This window comes from Melozone crissalis, unplaced genomic scaffold, assembly GCF_028551555.1.
Source record: "Melozone crissalis strain CALT ecotype California unplaced genomic scaffold, PUWL_Pcris_2 ptg000063l_1, whole genome shotgun sequence".
NCBI lineage: Eukaryota > Metazoa > Chordata > Aves > Passeriformes > Passerellidae > Melozone > Melozone crissalis.
Genome location: NW_026535841.1, coordinates 13,060,556 through 13,080,692, shown reverse-complemented (window position 1 = coordinate 13,080,692; position 20,137 = coordinate 13,060,556). Strand labels below are relative to the sequence as shown.

General features: G+C 45.6%; 1 protein-coding gene across 5 annotated transcripts in view; it reads left to right on the top strand.

The window, feature by feature from the left end:
- Positions 1 to 20,137, top strand: part of PITPNM2 (phosphatidylinositol transfer protein membrane associated 2) — a 123,959-nt gene that overhangs the window by 51,352 nt on the left and 52,470 nt on the right. For all 5 annotated transcript variants that reach the window (XM_054289085.1, XM_054289084.1, XM_054289082.1 and 2 more), the window contains exon 3: positions 9,331 to 9,504. In XM_054289085.1, coding sequence (XP_054145060.1) covers positions 9,427 to 9,504 — 78 coding nt within the window. In that variant the 5' untranslated portion in view covers positions 9,331 to 9,426. The remainder of the gene's footprint in view (positions 1 to 9,330; positions 9,505 to 20,137) is intronic.

The following is a 20,137-nucleotide window of genomic DNA, read 5'->3' as shown; positions in this document are numbered from 1 at the left end:
CACTGGGAGCTGCTGCAGGGAGCACAGCTGGGCCCAGCCAGGCACTCCTGCTCTGGGTGGGTGACTCAGATAATGTTTCCTCTTTTCTTGCCAGTACCTGCATTTGTCTCCTCAGGTGCCACTCCTGTCCTTGGCTTGGGTGAATTCAAATTTAAGTTCTGGTTTCAGTTTCCAGTTTCAGCTCTATTTTAAATGATCACAGTGTGTCCTTTGGGTTGTATTTTATGGAGTGGGGAAGGAGTGTGTTGGGTTTTCCTGGAGGAGGTGAGAGCTGGGGATGTGGGTAACACCTGGCAGTGCCCCTGGGGTCTCTGCTGCCTGAACTGCCCATTGCATCCTGCTTTGGAATCATGTGCAGGGGTCCTGGGTGTTGTGGAGGTGCAGCTGTGGCTCCAGGGCAGCAGCTGGGTCTGGGGCAAAGCCAAGGCTCTGGTGCCAGCAGCAGCTCCCCAGAGGGGAACCTGGAGCCGCCTGTCCAAGTGGCTGACAAAGCTTTGTCCTTCTTTAGACTTCTCAGAGAGGAGCGAGGGACAGGAATGACCCAGCAATTTGTTACCCAGGCCAAAGGAGAAACAGAACCGCTCTGGCACTTTGGCCTCCTCTGTGTCAGCTGGCAAAAGTGCTCAGCTGGAAACACCCTGGAAGCCTCTAAATGGTGTGGGTGGTGTTTAGAGGCTGGGTGTTCTGTGTTGTGGTTAGCATTAAGGGTGATTTGCAAAGGCAGTAAGATGTGGTGCTTTAAAAATGCACCATCACTCCATATGTGCGATGCGGAATGGTGGAAGGGAACAAAAAAGACCAGGCCAAAATGTGCTGACCAATGAACTGAAAGTGGGTATTGATTAGCTGTGCACTTTCATTACCCTGCTGCAGTCCAGGAGCAGCGAGTGATTCTTTTTTCTTTATTAAAAAAAAAAAAGAAACAAAAACTTTCAAAGGCGCTTATAAAATATTTAGTGTAATTATTTCCAAGATCAAAACTCCAAAGAAATTACCCAGCCACAGAAACCTTGTTAATCTGTTGGTGTTATGGATGAAAGACACAACAGAGATATTAAACATTTACTGCTCTTGTGCAAAATGGCCCTGTGCTTTCCACCTCAATTGCACCATTTTTCATCAGCCTTCACTGCTGTGTCTGTCTTGCTCCCCATGTAAGAATTTTAGGTGTCATTACAAGTTTCTTCTGATGGAGTGGGACTTATTTTCTTTATCCTCATTTTGCCCTTAGGCAAGGCAAGTCTCAGCCTAATGAAAGCAGTGTGAAGTATTACAGTGCTCTAACACTGCCTTTGCAATGGTACAATGTTTTCCTCCATGAAATGGTCTTTTTAAACCAGCTTTGAATGCTCATTTCCTGTTCCACATGATATTTGCATAAATGAGGGAATAAAATGGGTTTCTTTCCATCAGGACTGTAACTACTGAAAAAGTGAAGTAGCTGTTGATGACCCTTTTCAGTTTGAATGGGGAGGTACTGAGGAAGCAATCCACGGTCTGTCCAATGTTGACTCAAATCCCAAAATTGCGTTTTTGGTCTCAAAAGCAGGTTTAGTGGATCTGCAAGTATTTGGAGATAAAAATTCAAATTAATATTGAGAAATAGCCTGAAATGGGCTGTTGGTTGGAAAAGATGAGCATAAAGACCCATGAATAAATGAACTATAAAATGGGGAACGGGTGCTGTGGTTGCCATTGCAGGGGAGGTGGGGTATGGGTTTGGGACTGAGTGCCTTTCAAGTGCCTTGTGCAGCAGGGTAGGAACAAGAGCCACAGGAAATACACAAAGCTTTGGATTTCAGCTTCCTTGCTCTCAATTCAATTTCTTACTTTAATGCTTAGTGACTGGTAAGATGAAAGAGTGAGAGTTTTCATGACTTTCTGCTCTTGATGTTTTAATAGAAAACTGTGATTTCCAGTGCAGCCACTGATGGAGAGAAAGAGAACAGGGGTGGTGTGGACATGGACATTAAGGGTCTGGATGGATTTGTGGCTGGGATTTTACTACTTAATACAAGTGGAGCCTTGACCAGCTGGTGGGAACTGCACCAAGCTCCCTTGTGTTCCCTCTCCTGATTTCTGTCAGGAAGAGGGATTGTAGCACCAGGAGCTGTAAAGTGTAAATGCAATAACCTCCCAGGGAGGCTACCTGGGAAATTAGATATGCTTATTTTGTTTTTAAACTTGGCCTGCCTCCCATCTCCCTGCCACTGCTGCCCACAGTGTGCAGGCTTCTGTGCCAGTGGCCCTTCAGACTAATGGATGTGCCACCAACCAAAGAAAAATCCTGTCCATGCTGTTTGCCTGTGGCATTCCATAGATTTTTCTTTACAGTAGTTTAATGAGCTGCCAGCAATTTTCAGTCTGTTTTCAGCCAGCACGCTGTACTTGCCACACTGTCGGTGCTGCTTTTATTTTTGTTTCCCTGTGTGTATATATATGTATGTCTATATATAAATATATATATATCACACTTCTATATTTATGTATTTGTGTGTGAAATGTTGGCCTGTTTTCAGTGGATAATGCTGAGTCTTGGACTAAGAGCAACCCCATTAAAAGCAGGATCTGCCCAGTTCCTTTAGCTCACCAGGCTCTACGGCCTGGCCACAGGACACTGGGGTTTGTGGCTGCTCTCCTCATGCAGACTGCTTGGAAACGTTTAAACTTTAATGTCAGTGCTCTTTTTAATATTCATCTTTATCCCCAGTATCAGCAAAAGGATTAGAGGCTGGTTTGTCTTTCCCTCTGAACTCATCTGTGGCTCAAGTGTGCTTATTAGCTCTTTTAATGGCTTCGTTATTAGTTCATTATTGCATAACCTCCAGGCACGGCAGGGCTTGAAATGTTAATTTTCCAACCAAAGTTCAGCTGATGGACTTCACCTGATCCCCCTGGAATCCCTGTGTGCATGGGGAGGGCTGGCTGGCCTTGCACCACACCATCACTTACAAAGCAGAAGGAAGGGAGTCAGTTCTTCCTCTGCCAGGTGCTGAAGGAGTAATAGGACTGGAAAGTATAAAAAAACCAGCACAATATCCGAGAATGTTTAATCAGAAAAGGTGGTGGGTGTTGTGCACGCTTTGCTGTGGTGTTACTTTCCCCCCTCCCCTTCTCCTCACGATGCTTCAAGCCAGCATTTGGCTGCCCAGTGAACTATAACAAGATTTAATAGCTCCAGTGTCGCTATATTGCATTTGGACTGCTTCCATCCTTCAGTTGTAATAAACGTCTACTTTACAATGAGCTCTTAAATTCTATAAGTGACGTCAAATTGGATCTAATAATGGCAAAAAGATCAAGTACTGGAAATGCAACTTGTTCACCCTGTCTTACCAAGCAGTGTTTGTCCTCAGCCCCTCGCTGTGCTGCTGCTGCCTTCGAGGGCTCTGGAGCTCGCCCTACACCTGGGGAAGGTGATTTGCACAAATGCTTGTGTTTGCCTTGTGCCCTGGCTGTGCTGCAGGCAGTGGGCCCAGGAGGGCTGGAATGGGACAGACCTCTCCATTGGGATCACCCTGGGACCACCCAATGGGCTGGGAGGGCTGAACAGCACCCAGAGCATGGCTGGGTCACACTAACACACACCCACACTCGTGCACACTCTCGTACACCCACTGCAGTCGTTCATCAGCTGCTGATTCACTGTGGGATGGGATCTGAGCTCAGCCATGAAACTGGGATGTGCAAACATCTGCATGAGTGAAGATGTGACAGATGAGATGGAGGATTAGGATGAACGACCCTGCCCAGAGTCACACACTGACACAGTGGCCTTGGAGCCAGAGCGTGTGAACTGTGCACTTTTAAGGAGCTTTAACTTTTGATCAGTTGTTTTCTTTTTTTTCCCCAGGCCTGATGAGTTTTTAAATCTGCTTAGCTGTCAGTGAGCAGGTACAACCCACACTATGAAAACTGAAAACTGCTGATTTTCAAAGCCTTGTTCTCTCCAGTTTAGTGCATGTGTGTGTGAGAGAGAGACAGTTTTGAGAGTAGTGATGAGTGGTTTGTGGCCACAGAGCTACTAAATAGAAATGTTGAGGCCTTTTGACCTTCCAATGTAGATATGGCTTGAAACAGTCCCAGTGGAGAGATCCCTTTGGTGGGGTTGGGTGAGGAGGGGAGAGAAGGGAATGGTAAAATACAAGCACTCATTATTCATCTCCTTGGAAAAGCCTCATTAATTGTGTTTGCCCCTGACCTTTACAGAGCAGTGATCAGTCATGAGAGATTCACAGTGACACACTCCAGCCTAGAGTGTGCTGAGCACTCATAGACCAAGAAGTTCCTCTCTGTCCTGTGTCCTTCCCGCAGAGCCAGCAGTGCGATGTGGGCAGGACAAATGCCAGCCTGTGCTGGGCCCTGTGTGCCACAGCTCCTGGAGAGGGCTGGGCAGGCAAGGCTGGCCAGTGAGGGCTGAGCAAGGCTTGACAACCAGGCTCTGTAGGTACTCATGGAAAGGTCCTGAGAGACAGGGACACTGTGGAAAAGCAGGATGAGAGTGACAGGGAATGCTCTTTGCAGCAGTGCCATTCTGGACAGATAAAGCTGAGCAAGACTGCTCTGGGCCAGGAGGGAAACTGCTGCATTAATCAAGGTGTGAGCCCGAGGCTGCCTTTGAAAACTGCTGACTTAGGCCCTGGGATTCTGTTTCCCATTTATGCTGCAGCTTCTGAAGGCATAAATAAATCCCAGCACAGTAAGGATGCAGTGCTTCCAGTCATGGCAGAGCTGTGTCCTCCTCCAGGGAGCTCTGCAGGAGAGGGAAGGTGGCTGGGCTGCTAAGCCTGGTGTTGCTTTCAAAGTCCAAGTGTTTGATCCACTTGGGATCAGTGCTGACATCTCTTTGATATTGTTTTCTTCAAGAAAGCATCTTCTTGGGGGATAAAAGTGATACAGAGAGCCTAAGGAAGGTCTTTAGGGAGGTAGGTGAGGTCTTCAGGTAATGCCTTCCCTCATCCCTTTGCCTTTACAGGTTTGGCTTGGTTTTCTTACAGTTGTTTCTGGTAATGATCTTAAATTTCTTGGTGATGTGAAAATATTGCAGGGAAAATGTTCAACAGCTGAGTCAAGAATATCAATCCTTAGCTCACGAGTGTGCTCTTTCATAGAGGAGACTTTCCTCAGCTTCTCCAGAGAGCACAGCCCTGAGCAGGCAGTGGGTGATGAGAACCTGAGACCTGGGGCTGGCACCTGCTTCTGCTGTGTGAGCCTCCATGATGGGTTTTCCTTTTAACTTTACAATGGCATAAAATGAACCTCCTGTGTGAGCCTGGAAAATGCTCATTATAGCTGCTCTCTGTCGTGTCTGTTGCAAAGGGAATGCAGCAGCCGTGGCCTGAGGTGGGTCCCTGCTGCTGGGGCGTTGCTCCCTGCAGCCCTGAAAAGGCTCTGCTCAGCAGCCTGAGCATGGAAAAAGTGAGCTGGTCACAATTTGTCATTGAGGTGACAGCTGGGAAGAGTCATAGCAGCTCTTCTGTAGCCTGAACCCACAGTGTGAGTGGTTCTGCTACCCTGAACCCCTCGAGGAGCTGGGATTGCTGCTGTCACACTCAGTTTCCATCTCCTCAGGGCTAGCCTGGGAAGCCTGGCTGGGATTTGGCCTCCAGCATGCCAGTAGCACAGTTTAACCACCCTTCACACACTGAACTTACTCCTTAATTACGAGCTGTCAGTTGTTATCAGCCCTTTGCTACCTCCCTTAGTAGCAGGGAGGCTGCCCAGACACTCCCGAAGTGAGCCAAGTTCATGGGTTAAATGGAGACATTCTGCTGGCTCTCTTGGTCTGTTCAGCTTCTGCAGACCCAGATAATCCTCCCCTGATTTTAAAGCACGGGCACTTTTTTTAGGGAGTTTGTTGTTGTGAGGGAGACTGTTAAAATGGGAAGTAAAAGCAGCAGGCTGTGCATGAGCCTTTAGACAGCCTGGAGCAACGGCTCAGAGGCGGACCTGACTCATCTCAGCAGGATATTGACTCTGCAGCATAATTATGATGCTTTGAGAACCTGATTTTAAAATAATTGAGGTATAAAATTATGCGCCTGGCTCTCCCAGTTACTACAGCTCGGGGTATAAATTGAATAAGGGGCTGTACAAATGTGCCACTTGGCTGGAGCAGGAGCAGCCGCCAGTCTGGAAATGTCCTGCGTCACTGTGCTTGCCTCTTGCTGGGAAGCCAGCTGCAGGCTGAGCTTTGCAAACAGCCCCTGCATCTTCCAGTTGTGCAGCCACAGGGGTGTGGCAGATCCATGGAAAGTGCAGCTTGGTGTGGCCAAAATCTAGTGGTGAAACCCTGGCTGTTTGCTAATCCCAGCACGTGGAGCTGCTCCAACACCTCTGGCTGCTCCCAGCAATGGGCTGGGTGCAGGGAGTGCCATGGACACAGATGGGGGTTTGACACCCCTTTTCCAGAGCTGTGTGCTGGCTCCCCTGCTTCCAGAAGCACTTTTCCCTCTCTCCCATCATTTCTGCAGGCAAACTTCTCCGTTTTGTTTAGACAATACAATGAGTGGTCTTTGATTCTCTATGAAATCCCAGGGTTTTGGAAGGAGGCCACTGTCCTCATTGAATTGTCTGAAAGGGCCATTTTGGCACTTCTGTCCCACCTGGAATGGCGTTCCCCCAGATCTGAATTTGGTGAAATCCCATGGTTTTATTTCACAGTTTGATACCTGGGCTCCGCTGCTCTTGCAAGGGTAAGAACAAGTTCTTTTCAACTCAAAAACAGCCCAAGCTGCAAGCATACTTTGATAATTTACTTGTCTTTGCCAGTCTGGCTAAAAAACAGGCAAACAAGGCAGGTTTGTTCTCTCTGTGCCTCCTTGAGTGTCAGGCTGCTGATCCCAGGTGCCTTTGCCTTGGCTGGGGTTGGGATTTGCTCTGTGGTGTTGCGCAGTGTGTTTCCAGGTTGTTTTCTACCCAACCCTCAGGGGTGGCTGCAGTAGCTGGAGTAGGGCACCTCCAATGGACACATAATCAGGGTCTGCTGCTGCCTCCAGCCTGTGGGCTGAGCCCAAATGCTGCTTTTTAATCACTGACCGCCGGGAAGGAGAAACATGAAGGAGGGTTCATGCTGACCCCTCAGCTCCCATGAAAGCTGAGCAGGAGCCAGTGCTGTGACCAGACAGGCTCCACATGCCAAGGCTGCTGCTGTGCCTGCTTGGGACCAAAATGTTGGGATTTTTAGTCTGTAATAAAATAAACCCTCTTGTGTCTCAGCCATCTGAATTATTACCTGACTGTCACTTCATTATAAACACATTTTTTCCATGTTGGTACTGGTTTCTTGCCATTTTACTGCTTTTCAGGTTCTGTGTTTTGTTTTATTAATCTCTTCCAATCAATAGAAATATTCCATTTTTAGCAAGGACAGATGTGACTGATGTCCTTATGATGGAGCAGAATCACTTTCAGAGCATTTGGGGAACAAGGGGGGAAGCTTTTCAATCTGATTTTCAAAGACCTCTAAAGCACAACAAACTGCTCAAGATGTGTAGCTGAGTCTCCCACTGCCATCAGCTCCAGGAGTTGGGATCCTGCAGTTGCACCATTGCTGATCTGATCCTTGAGATCCATCCTCTGATGGTAACTGTTGTTCCTTGCCATGACACTAATTAAAAACCACCTAATGAGATTATCTCCACCTGTTCTGGAGGATTAGTTTGATGGAGGAAATCCTGGATGCACACACTTCTCTGCAGAGCTCGGCAGTGTAGGGAAGCAGAGTTTTCCCAGAATTATTCTCTACAGGCTTTGCCATAGCAGAGACTTCTTTATCCTCCCCTCCACGGGCACAGATTGCTCTGACAGCAATAAAATGCAGCAGAGAATTGAATTTGGAAATAAATTGTTTAGATGATGCAGCAGCAGACAGATCACTATTCCAGAAGAGTCGGTCTGGGGTGGATTTGCTTTAGTGCCAGACTGGAAATGTGGCGGTCACAGGGAGCTGAGCTGGGGGCACCGTGGCATGGGGCTGGGTGTCCCCCGGGCAGTGTCCCCATGTGTGCTCAGTACCAGGGCAGCTCTGGCAGAGCCATCACAGCAAACCTGGGTTATAAACACTGGAAGTTGTCCCTGTCTGTGACCATGGGCATGTGCCTGAGCCTCTCTAAAGCTCGTAAAAGGTCGGTGAAGTGTTGTGCAAACACCGACTGGCACTAAGGGCTGCTGATAGCGGTGCGGTTTCCTGATTCCCACGTCGTGGTTTAATCCACAAGATAAATTGGTTGGGTTTGTTCTCTTGGTTGTTTCCACCAGTCACAGGGCTTGGGGCTGGTTTGGCTCCAGCAGCTCTCTCTGAAGATGTCCAATAAGCAGGCACAGCAGAAAGGTGGATTTTGGTGACAAGAAGGAGCCCAGTGAATGGTTTGTGTGCTGTGAGAGCCACCAGATCCTGCCCAGGCTGCCTTGGGCTGATAACAGACTTTGCTTCTTGTGTCCTCCTCGCAGCCATCCTTTTATTCCCCCCTTCCTTACATAAAGTTATTGTCTTTATCCACAGTCCATAGGGGGTATTAAAGGTATTTGAAAAGTTCCTGCTTTAACTGTGGTGTAGTAAATGCTGTATTCCCTGAATCCTTAACCAGTAATTCTGTTACAGTGCCTTGAGGTGGGGTACAATGGAATTTTTCTCTGTTGCAGTTTGATCTTTGACTGTATTCTCATGCAGTGGGAGTGTAAAAATGAGCCTGACATTGACAGAAGTGACAGGAGGATCTTGCCAGCAGACAGTTTTGGAGGTGCAAAAAGAAAGGGTCCTACCAAGACTATAATTCAGAATAAAGCAGGGGGGAAATGTACATTTCTGCTTATTCTTAGAATCCAATGGTCTTTCTTCATCAGATTGTTACTGAAGGCTGAGGAAGTTGGATAATTGCCCTTTCTTGCTGCTAAATGAATTTGAGAGGATAAAACCTGATGCTTTTGAGAGGATGCATCTCCAGTGTGTTGCTGACACTGGAGACTGTGGGCAGCAGCAGATCTGCCTATTCATTTGGAGCTTTTGTCACATCTCTTCCGTGGAGATGCTGTTGCATATGAAAGTCTGATTGATACTAAGGCAAAGGTCAGGAGAGTAATAGCTTTGATGGTATCCCCTGAAGCAAATCAAAATTCTTCTGAAAGATTCTGTTCAATTTGAAATCAAAGGTCTGGTAGCACTCCAGGGATTCTTCTCTCTGCTATTATGCTTATAGCTATTACAAAAATTAATGTTTGCCTGTTGTTGTTTGTTTTGGGTGGTTTTTTTTCCTAAATAGGATGTTGTGCCATAAGAATGGAAAATAACCACTTCTCTCTTTCCTCCCCCCTCCTTTCTGTCTGTTTCAGGGATCCTCGATGCATTTCCTTGCCATTATTTAAGGAGCCTTTACTAGAAGCTTTTGGATTGTGTTTGTGAGCAGCCAAGAGATTTTGGTATCCAAAATGCTCATAAAGGAATATCGCATTCCTCTCCCGATGAGCGTGGAGGAATATCGCATCGCCCAGCTCTACATGATCCAGGTCAGGACCCTCCTGTGCTCCTGCAGCCTCTGGGGGCTCTCTGGGGGACAATTCCTGCAGGATTGGAAGCTTTAAATTTGGGGTTTGATGTTTGCTCATAAAGGAGCAGTGGGGAAAGTAATACAAACATCAATTTCTGACTTGCTTCCTCTTCTGCTTAAATTGGAGAACCTCTGTCTGACCTGGCTGGGGAAACACAAACCTGTTCCTGTGGGACCACTCAGCCCAAGTGTGTGGGTTCCTACTGCAAGGGATCAAGCTGTGGGGCATGAACTTCCCAGCTGGGTGGTGGTTACTGGTAGTGCCAATTCCAGATGCAAACCAAATTCTGTTCTTTTCTTGGGAAGCAACAGTCTAATATAAACTGGAGAGGGTAAACCAGAGGCATAATTTGGAATTAAGGGAGGGGGAAAAAAAAAGTAATATATCTCATATACTGTGCTCATATACCACAATGAAAGAGATACTAATCAGTTTAGGCATAAAATGTAGATTATTTTTAATAGGCTTCTGAATACTGATGGGAATTTTTGCAGAATTCCCTGTCTGCAGTAAAGCAGTTAATTAAAATGTTGGGGTTTTGTAACTGAAGTCCTTTGTGCCCATATTCTCCCAGTGTTTGAAATCCAACCAGGAGCAGTTATAAAAGGAAATGAAACTGAAGTGTTATTTCATTGTGCCACACTTTAAATAAAATGTAATCTTCTTCATCCAGCAAAACACACATCTAATGCTGAGTTTGCAGGAGAACTTTGCTTTCTGAAGCGGTGCTAGAAAAATCTGCTTTGGCTTAAAACCTAAAATAAGGGGAAAAAACAACCCACCCCAAATCAAAGCAAAAGTACAACTCCCCCACTTCTCTCCTGATCACCCACCTGTGTTCCTTAAGGATTCATGCACTTGGGCTTGACTGTTTAAAGAATACATGTGTATTTTGCAGTAATAATGGTCAAATTCAATTTTCTGACACAAATGTGTCATCTTTGTGTGTTTAACCTAAATCTTGGCTTAAACAGGTAAACATTTTCCTTAGGTGGTTTCATTTTTCTTTACCTTTTCCTGATGCTGTAGCTGCTTTGAATATTGGTGTAATTATTTTGTTAACAACTTTGTCTCCCTAATTTGTCTCAGCTGCTTTGCCTGAAGAGCTGGTGGATGGCAGCAGAGTATTATCTGTGCTTGTCAGTGAGCAGCAGAGCATAGGGGAGAGTGATTTGATTAGGAAGGAGGAGCCCACCTGATTAAACAGAGGATGACTCCTTAATTGGGGACTGTCTGTGGGGCCTCCTGGGAATTCTGGAGGACTTGGTCAGGGAGGTGGATTTGCTTTTTGATCTCAGAAGTTAAATTGCTAGTTTTAACTTAATGCAGAGCACTGGGTTCTGCTTTGTTGCTTGACAGGGATTTTGGCTACATCTTAACATCAAAAGGACATGAGGAACCATAAGGGTTTCATGCAAGGGGAAATACACCAGCTTGAGAAACTGCATCTCCAAATTGCCATCCAGCCCAGCTTTAATTTTCTACTGCATTGCCAGGCAGCAGAGTAGGGTTTCCTTGTAGCTCAGGTGTCAAGTCAGGTTTCAGATCTCCCTCCACTCTCCTGGGGCAGGGGGCTGAGCTGGAAACACTTAATGGAGCCCAGGGGCTGGGGAGCTGCAGGAGTGCATGGCAAGCAGGGGACTTTGCTGTGTTACTGTACAAGTAACACAGGAAGAAAAGTCAGCTGTGCTTTTCCTTGAGAATACCAGTTTCAGCTCAAGTTTGAAATAAACAAAAAGCAGTAACAAAACAAATTCCACTTAGGGTAGAGCTCAGAGTTTGGCAGTGATTTGCTTCAATCATTCTTGCAATTGGTGGAAAGATTCCTGCTGGCTTCAGTGTGAGCTTTTCCTAGATCAGGATATCAAATCTTCAGTTTGATTTAAAAGTGGAAGTTTTGTCTTTGAGATAGGCAGTGGGGAGCATGACTCTGTCCTTTTAGAGAATGAGAAAGTGCTTCATGTCTACCCTTTTATTTTTCCTCTGGAACGCCTGAAGAGGCCACAGGAGAAGTAAGTTCTGTGTGTTGAGCCCCCTTATGGGAACAAGCTGAGATATCTGTGCAAAGCAGCAGTGAAGAGGCATTTCTGAGAAATCTGTGGCTGAAATGTGGAACAGAATGTTTTGAAGTAGTTCCTGGGAAGAGGAGAGATTCTTAAAGGCAAAAGGTTAATTTCTGTGACATTTGTCATGTACAGAATGGTGGCACAGAATTATTGCTAGCAGCACCAGGCAGCCTGGTCCTGTGAGGAGCAGTTCTCCAGCAGTGCAAAAGGAGATGTCACAATTGCTCCTCAAGGGTTTAGGTAGCCTCAAGCATGCACCTGCAGTTGATCACTCATTTACCTTTTGAGCTCATGAGTGAAAATTCCCGTTAAATTCCAAACCAGCTGGTACAATGCTGCCTATTTCTTTTTAAAAATCCTTTTGCCTAGGTATACATTTTCCTAGATTTCAGCATTGTCCAAATGGAAGTTCTCCAAAAGGCCCTTCTCCCCTGAGCTCTGTGGTGGAAGTGGTGCCCCAAAGCCATGTAGGCAGGGATGTTCAGACTCAAGCTGCAGTACTGTCATCGCTTTTCAAAGCCATTTCCATGTAGATTTTTGCTCTGCAGGGGAAGGATCAATCATCTGTTTTCATGAGAGAACAATCCCTTCTTATTCATACAAGTCTCCACAAAACTTTCCACCAGATTTGATGTAAGCAGCATCGTGCCCAAATAGCAAAGGATCCTTCCATTAAATGGGAACAGGCTGTACTCATATTTGCTGTGTTTACTGGATGGGAGAATTAAAATTGTGCAGTATATAATCCACATCTCTCTTGCTTCTCTGCGCCACTGGGCAGGCGAGACGTGCAATAAATCATTGTGTGCATGCCTGTGTTGCTCTGTAATTCCTCTTATAACTACAAGTTCTCCAGGCTGGTGTATAAAGCTGTGAAAACTGAGATGAGTGGCCTGCTGCTTTGCTTTTTAGTGTTTGTTTGGTTTTTTTTTTAAATTTGAGGTGAGAGAGCAAAAAGTCTCCTAAGTTGCTTTCTGCTGGCTTCTGAAATATTATCTACAGTCAGTGGTTTCAGTACTTTAGGTAGCACTTAAATTCTTCCCTAAATAAGTTAATTTTACATTACAGCAAGGACTTAATGTACCCTCGACTTGCTTGAAGCCTAGCAGATCTGAATTGTTTTTCTCTATTAAATTTCAGACTTTCAATATCCTTCCAAGGGAAACCTCTCACGCAGCATTGTCAGCCTCTCCAGGTTGGGAGCCCTTGCTCCATCCAGAGCAATTTGGTTTAGCTTTTCCATAGCCACAAGACCTTTTTGCATCATTGCTGAGGTTTTGTCTCTTTTTAGGTCCAAATTAAAGCATACTCATTTTTGTATCTGAGCTAAGAACCAGCAATCTTCCTTCCTGGTTTTATTCTGGTGCATAAAACAGGCAAAATATTTCAAAACAATGAAATCACTCTCTATACCTCTGTTAACGTAACTTTTCCTTGAAATTTGTGTGCACATTTAAAAGCCAGTCCTGCTTCCCAGGGTGAGGGTTTCTCATTGAACTCAGCCTGGAGCTGAGTTGTCCATGGGACTGGGAGAGGTTTGATCTGGGCAAGCTGCAGGCTGATGTCCTCAAGTAAGCAGAGAGGAACTGGAGGTGAGCGCTGGAGTGAGTTCTGTGGAACACAAACTATTTATGGGGGCAACAACTGTAACCATCTATAGGGATTTGCTTCTCCCTGCAGAAGTTTTGAGCCAGGACTGTCCTGGATGTCTTCTCAGTTCTGCACATCACATCCGAGGTGTGTGTGCTATTTCAGTCTCTGTGAGGTGAATCCTGTTGGGCACAAAGGGATCTGTGTTATACAGATCTTATTAAAGGGTCTCTTAGTTCTTCCCCTCCTGAATCCTGCATATTTTGGTCTCAGCAGCAATCCTTTCCTGGAACACCGGCATCCTTTCCTTGTGTGTTCAGGGAACCTTTCATTCTGCACACCTCCTCCTCCTCACCCCAGCAACAATGCACACATTAACGTAAAGTCTCTACTTCATAAAAGCTTGAAATCCGAGCCCTGGATGCATTTGTTGGGATGTTATTAGCCAAAGGTCAGTCCTTTTATCATCTTAATAACGTTCGTTACTGTGCTTCCATATGCCATGAGATTCCGAGAGACCGCTGCCCTTCTGACCCTTGCATAAGACAAGAGAATTCCTCTTGTTATTAAAACTTATTTTTATATCAGTGTGCACAGCTTTCTTGTCTCTTGTAAATAACTCTGGTCCTCATTTTGTCCACACAGATTTCTCTCGGCATTTGTGACCTTCCTCCAAAGATAGTGTGCTTTAAAAATATTCTTCTGCTGGGCTTTGTGATTACCTTTTGAGGATAAGACTTATTTTAAGATGCAGCGTCATCCTTTGGAGTTAATAGCATTAATACTTTGTCATTCATCACTCTGAGGGTCCATGGCTGGGAAAGCCTCTGGCCCTGTTTGAGGCACTGCATGGGAGATAACCCATCTGCTCAACACTGCCTGCTGAACTCAGGCACAATCCTGGGAATTGAGGGCTTCTCTCATGTTTTAACATGAGCCTCTCCTCTACCGTCCTCCAGGGTTTTGCATTTATTGCCTTCCCTGAAAAATCAAAGCGTGTTCCAAGCATCTGCAGTGTGCTGTACTCTCCTGTCCTGACTGCTGATTGAGTATCCCGAGTCACTTTGCTCCTTTCTGGCGGATCATGGTTTGTCCATTATCTCAGTTTCCAGACACCTGCACTGTCCTGTTTTCTCCTTCATTTCCATGTAGCTCTCAGGAAGCACCTTTGAGAACAGACTGAAAGCTCTGCTTGGTGCTGGTGGCAATTCTTGAGGCCCTGTTGCGATACCCAGGTGCAAAAGTCGTGTCCCTTAAGCCCTCAGCTCTGCTTGGCAGTTGCCAGCAAGCTCAGCAGATGGTGAAGGATTGATTGAGTGGGGGAAAGCAAACTAACCCTTCATCTCTGGACACTGAAAACTGGAGGGCTGATTATTTTTGTTCTGCATGCAGATGCCTTGGCCATCTGCACAGACAGACATTTGTGCTTCAGTTTTAAAGCAGGTGATGCTGCTGACAGCTCCAGAGACCCTGGAAGGCTCACAAGTCTAAAAGCAAAGCCTGGTTTGAAGCTTTGCCCCTGATTTCTGTGCTGCACTGTTAAAACCTGTGGCTTCTGTATGCTCTCTTCTTCCTCTGGTTTTCGTAACCTTTTCTTTGTGACCGTGAGGATTTGCATCCTTCTGGAGGAGGAGAGTAAGGCACTTGCAGATGTTTGGTTTTGAGGACAAGGATGGTACCACACTTGGGGTCTCATTTGCACAGGTGACAGTGACACCCATACAGGTTATCATTTTGGGAAAACATACAGAAGGAGCAAGCACCTTTTCTACATTTACTTTTTTCTTGTTTTGTAGTCAATATCCTTGAATTGTCTGGGATTCCATATCACGTTCCAAAAAAGATTGATTTTAGGGTAGTGAACTTGATGTTGCCTTGACAGTTTGTATGCTCTCTTTCTCTTAACAAAGGTGAATGAAGCTGAACAAAATTTTAAACTTCAGATTTGCACTGATTTTAATACAGGGCACAGCACTGCCAATCCTACTAAACTTGTTGTCTGTCAAAAACCCTTTTTCCTTCTGTATTTTTTTTTTATTCTTATGAAAGAAGGACAAAAATATTGACTGGGATTAGGTTCTCCCTTTTTCAAATACCTGAAGGCAAGTAATGAATTAAGTATAAGGAAGACTGTGGGGATTTCTTTAAGCCAGTCCTGTGGTATTTTAGCACACAGCCCATTGTTAGTGAACAATTGCATTGGGTTCCTAAATTATAAGGGATGTAGTCAGAGGATTAGACTTGATCCACAGAAGCCCAAGTTGAAATTTTGTCTCTGACTCACAGTATAGTAATGGGCAACTTGCTTTGCCTCGCTTTAAACCAGGGACAGAAATTCTCACAGACAGTGCCTGTGGAATAGTTAATGCAGTGAAAAATCAGTTTAAAGACATGGAAGGAAATACTTGGAGTAGATGAAATACTGAGCTGGAAGTGTAGTAGACATTTTGAAAGATGAGGCATGTGGGGTAAACAAGTTTGAGGTATCTCCATAATAAAGTGATCCCTAATTCATGTGCCTGTGGCACATCCAGCCCTGACTCTAAAGGACTGTGACAGGGCATCTTTGTAAGGCACAGTGATTAATGAGTGGCCATGAGAAAGGTTCTCTTAATGCTGTAAATTTTTTATGACCCTACACGATTGATTGTCCCCAAAATATCCTGTTTTTGTACAAGCAGCTTCATTAATATCTATCCCTGATTCTAAATAATGCAGTGCCTACAACACTTGGACAAAGTGATGCTGTGTGTGTTTCTGCTCGAGCCTGGTGCTGACAGCCCAGCCTACCTGCAGCTTTTAGGGCTTTTTTACAAAAAATGTGAGTTCCATTACAAGCAAAGCAGCCAGGAGTGCTGGTGCAGATGCAGTGCAGGTAATGTGAGAGGTCCCTTCCTCAGGGCCTCCTGTATACCCAGCTTTGCTTGTGCAGCTCTACATGTGCCTGTCTCTGACACAAACACCCTTCCTGGTCTCCTCCTGTACTGGATGTCCCCTTGGAGGCAGCGTTGAGGGTGGTTACAGGCCTGTCTGGCAGTCCAAATTCTTGCTTGGTAAACTTGAGGGAAGAAATCCGTGCCACAGGCAGGAGTGATCTGGTGGCATCTCCCTATGGAGGTGGAAAGGACCCAAAAGGGAAGAACCCTCCTGGCAGCTGCAGCTGATCCATGCTGGATTGGGAAAACAGAGGGTAACTACTTAATAGTTACTATCAGAGGGTAACTACTTTATGGTTCCTGTCAGAATTATGTGCAGCTGGTGCGGTTTCAGTGTTTGGGGACAGGGCAGTGCCTGGCTGGGATGAAGCACTGCATATTACCCAGCCCATTGATCAAACCTGCAAGGGGGTGTTTAAAACAGCTGCTCTGTTGCCTTTATTAATGAAGCTGTTGATGAGGAGCAGATTCTTTCCCCTCTCCCCAGGGTTTCAGGTCATTCCCCTGCATTGGGAGCAGTGAGGCTCAAAGTGCTATTGTAAAGCCTCGTGTTCTGATCGTTATCTTGTTGACTCAAACTAACCTTCCTTCCAGAAATAAGTATTGACATGGCCCTTCATGGGGTTTTGTTTTGTTTTTTTTAACAGCACTAATTGGATTACAGTAATTGTCACGTGTGAAGGATGCATGGCGGAGCACAAAGGGCACAGGGGAGGCTCAGTGTGGGCACCATGGTTACTGGTGACATCACTGCTTTGCTGCTCCCAGCCAGGATTCAGTGCAGCTGGAGCTGGAGTGAGGATGGCCCAAACTGGGGGATTGCTGATGCAGCCCCGCCCATTGCCATGGAAACAGGATGCAGTTTAGAGTTGCCTGCACGCATAACGTGGTGCTCATGGTGTAAACAAAAGCAGGGTCCTGTGGTGCCCACAGCTTCTGGAAGGGCAGGAATGGTGTGATGGGCAGAGTGGGGAATCCTGTTGTGGTTCGACTTGTTTTCCCATTGACTTTACTGTGCATGATGAGACAAAGTGTGCCTAGCTTTGAAGATCAAGAGCAAAACTCACAAGTTCCTTGCTGTCCTGAGCAGTTTTGTGGTTGAGGGTTTGCCAGTCCAACTTGACGTAATTGTTTCTGATTGGACCTTACAAAGTGCAGGCTCAAAAGTTCTGTTAAAACCATCCCTGGGATAACAGGGTTCCCATTGCTAAAGGTAAGCCCCTACCTACCTTTAAGATTGTCTTTCTAATATAACCATTAAGATTGTTCTCAACTCCTGCAAAACAGTAGAGGAGCTTCCCTGTTTGAGGACTGTTCTGCTGTATTTTGATTAAGGTTCCTTCCTCCTGCAAAGAGCACTGTCACAAAATGGTTAGGGTACTGAAATGGGGATTCAGAGATGTGGGTACTGGATGTAGCCCTGCCAGCAGCTCTGTGTCTTCAGGTTCCTTTCTCTTTCTTCAAAATGGTGCTCTCTTGTTGGTTCCATGATCTTTAATGTGAGGGCACTCAGCTGTTCTGACTGGGGAACAAAAGCCTCTGCCAGCTGAAGTTGTGTGTGCTGTTGTACTTCAGCACTCTCCTGCTTAAGTAATAGTAGGGGTGATTTTTATTTTTAATTTAGTTCCTTTAACTTTCTGTTTGCTTTTAGAACATTGTGCACTGATAAAATTATGTTGGTTTTGATGTGACAAGAAGCTCTGAATTTTGGCTTCTCTATGAGTGGAATAGCTCCATCTTTTTTGCTCTGTTCTTTCACTTTGAACAAAGGTCTTTGCTCAGGTATTGCCCTGGTTATGGTGGTATGATTTTAATTGAGTGTTTCAGGTTGTTGACACACACATACAGAAAAGAAAAGAACAAGTTGTAAAGTATGAAACTATGGTACTTTTAGGATAAGCTGGCATTTTGTTTTCATAGGTAGGTGTTGGTTACCTGCAGTAAATAGTGGCCATGAATGGGGCCTGGGCTATCAGATATCTGCATCAGCAGGCAGAAGGTTGCTGGTGGTGAGAGCAGATTGCTGGTAATGAATTAGCTGTCAGCTGAAATGCTGGTGAAGGAGTGGTTAACAGAAGCCAGAGCTGAGTCATTCCGCAGCACAGGCGCTGAGGCACCGCGGGTACACCCCAAGCAGGCACTCCCTGCCTGGCCATGCTACCAGTGCAGCATCCTGGGCTGGGAAAACCCTTCAGAATAAACCCAGCATTCCCTACAGGACCTTTTGGTGTTTCCCAGTGTGTCCATCATTGGCTTTCTGGTTTTTGGTGCTGTTTAATTCTGGCAGCTATGGCTGGAATGTGCTGTTGTATTTTGTTTGTGGTGTTTGACTGCTGATACTGCCACAATAGGCCAAATTACATGGCTGAGACTAACAGGCTGAACCTCTCCCAGCTTTTCTGTTAAAGTTTGCAACTTGCACAGTGTCACTGGTACCTCCTCAGTACCTGGTGCCTGCAGGTTGGGGTGAGGATGGCTGCTGCTGGACCATAGTAAGGAAGCCTCTTGCTGGTGGGAAGACACCACTTTGGAAAGTCAATTGTGGGAGTGAAATATCCCTCAGCCTAAATAATGTTCAGCTGCAGATAGTTGGGAATATTTTTCCCTTAGCATATGGAAGAGATTTGGAGCAAAGAGTTTATTCCTCTCCCCCAGCCTAAGTTTTGTTTATACCTTGGGTGCCTTTACACTTTCTTTCTAAAACTGAACAAAACAGGTCTGGTTGGTGAAAACAGGTCTTAAGAGCTCTCCAGTGATGGCAGGAGTCATCTTGCTGAGCAGCTTCAGGCATTTTTGTGGTCTGATGGATTGTGTGAGGCAATTTATGCTTTCTCTGGTTCCCAAAGGAAGGGTCTGTTTCTGGGGACTTAATTGGTGTTTGTGGTAGCCTTAGCATCCAAAACAATAAAAAAAATAGTAATTGGTCATAGAGAATGTTTTCTCAGCCTCCCTTGCCACAACAATATGAGCAAGTATGTTAGCAGGGTCCTCTGGGGATATTTGCTGTCATGTTCTTGTTCTGTGGTTACAGAGATGTCTTTGCAGTCCTTGTTAACCGAAACCATCAGGCAGCTGGAAACTTCTCATATCCCTATCTGGGTCTTTGTGGGCTAAAAACATCCTGAGAGTTCAGTGTTATTTTAATGCACTCTCCCAGAAGAGTTTTGTCCAGACTATCAAAATATCCCCTTTCCAAATGGGAGCTGGAGGAAAAAAACACCCCCAAAAAATCTTGTGGTTATTGTTTCCAGACAATGATTTGTGTCTTCCTTACCCATGGGTGATAGGTCTGTCAAGCATGGTGCTGTCAGTCTTCCTAATTGGAGTAATCTCAAACAGAACTCTCGTGGGTCCTGTGGCCCTGTGTGACTGCTCTGCTGAGGGGAAGTAAGAACATCAGGCAGCTGAAGCATCCCAGCCTTTTGTGAGCACTGTCTCACTTATTTAGATTGAGAGGTTGTACTGCAAACCATAATCAGTGGTAAACAAGGTGAGAGTGTAGTTATAATCTATTTTGCAAAGCTGGAACATGCCTGGATCACCCATTATCACCATGCAGCCTACCCCATCCTGACTGTTCTCTGCAGGAGCATTGCAGTGCTCAGAGCAGTTACAATAAAATCAGGCAACTTCAGGAGGAGCTGAACCAGCTGATCTGTTGGCAGTGCTGCTGTTGGCTTTGCAGAGATTCTCTGCTTGTAGACCTGAGCCTGTGAGCAGCCTGGGCTGGATTCCAGGGCAGGAGCACAAGGAGGATTCTGCATTAGATTAATATTCTTCCTGGTGTTCTGAGTTGGTTGATGGGGCTGTTTTTCTGCTAATTCCCCAAAAGCAAAACATTACAAGGCAACCTTAATTTACACAGCCTGACTTGTGTGTTTCTCCAGCTGATCCAATAAACCACATCCTTAACTGATCCAGCATTATGCACTCCTGTTCTGGGAATGCTGTTCCTTCAGCTCTGCTGAGACTCCTTGGGCTGTGAAGGTTTCTGTTGCC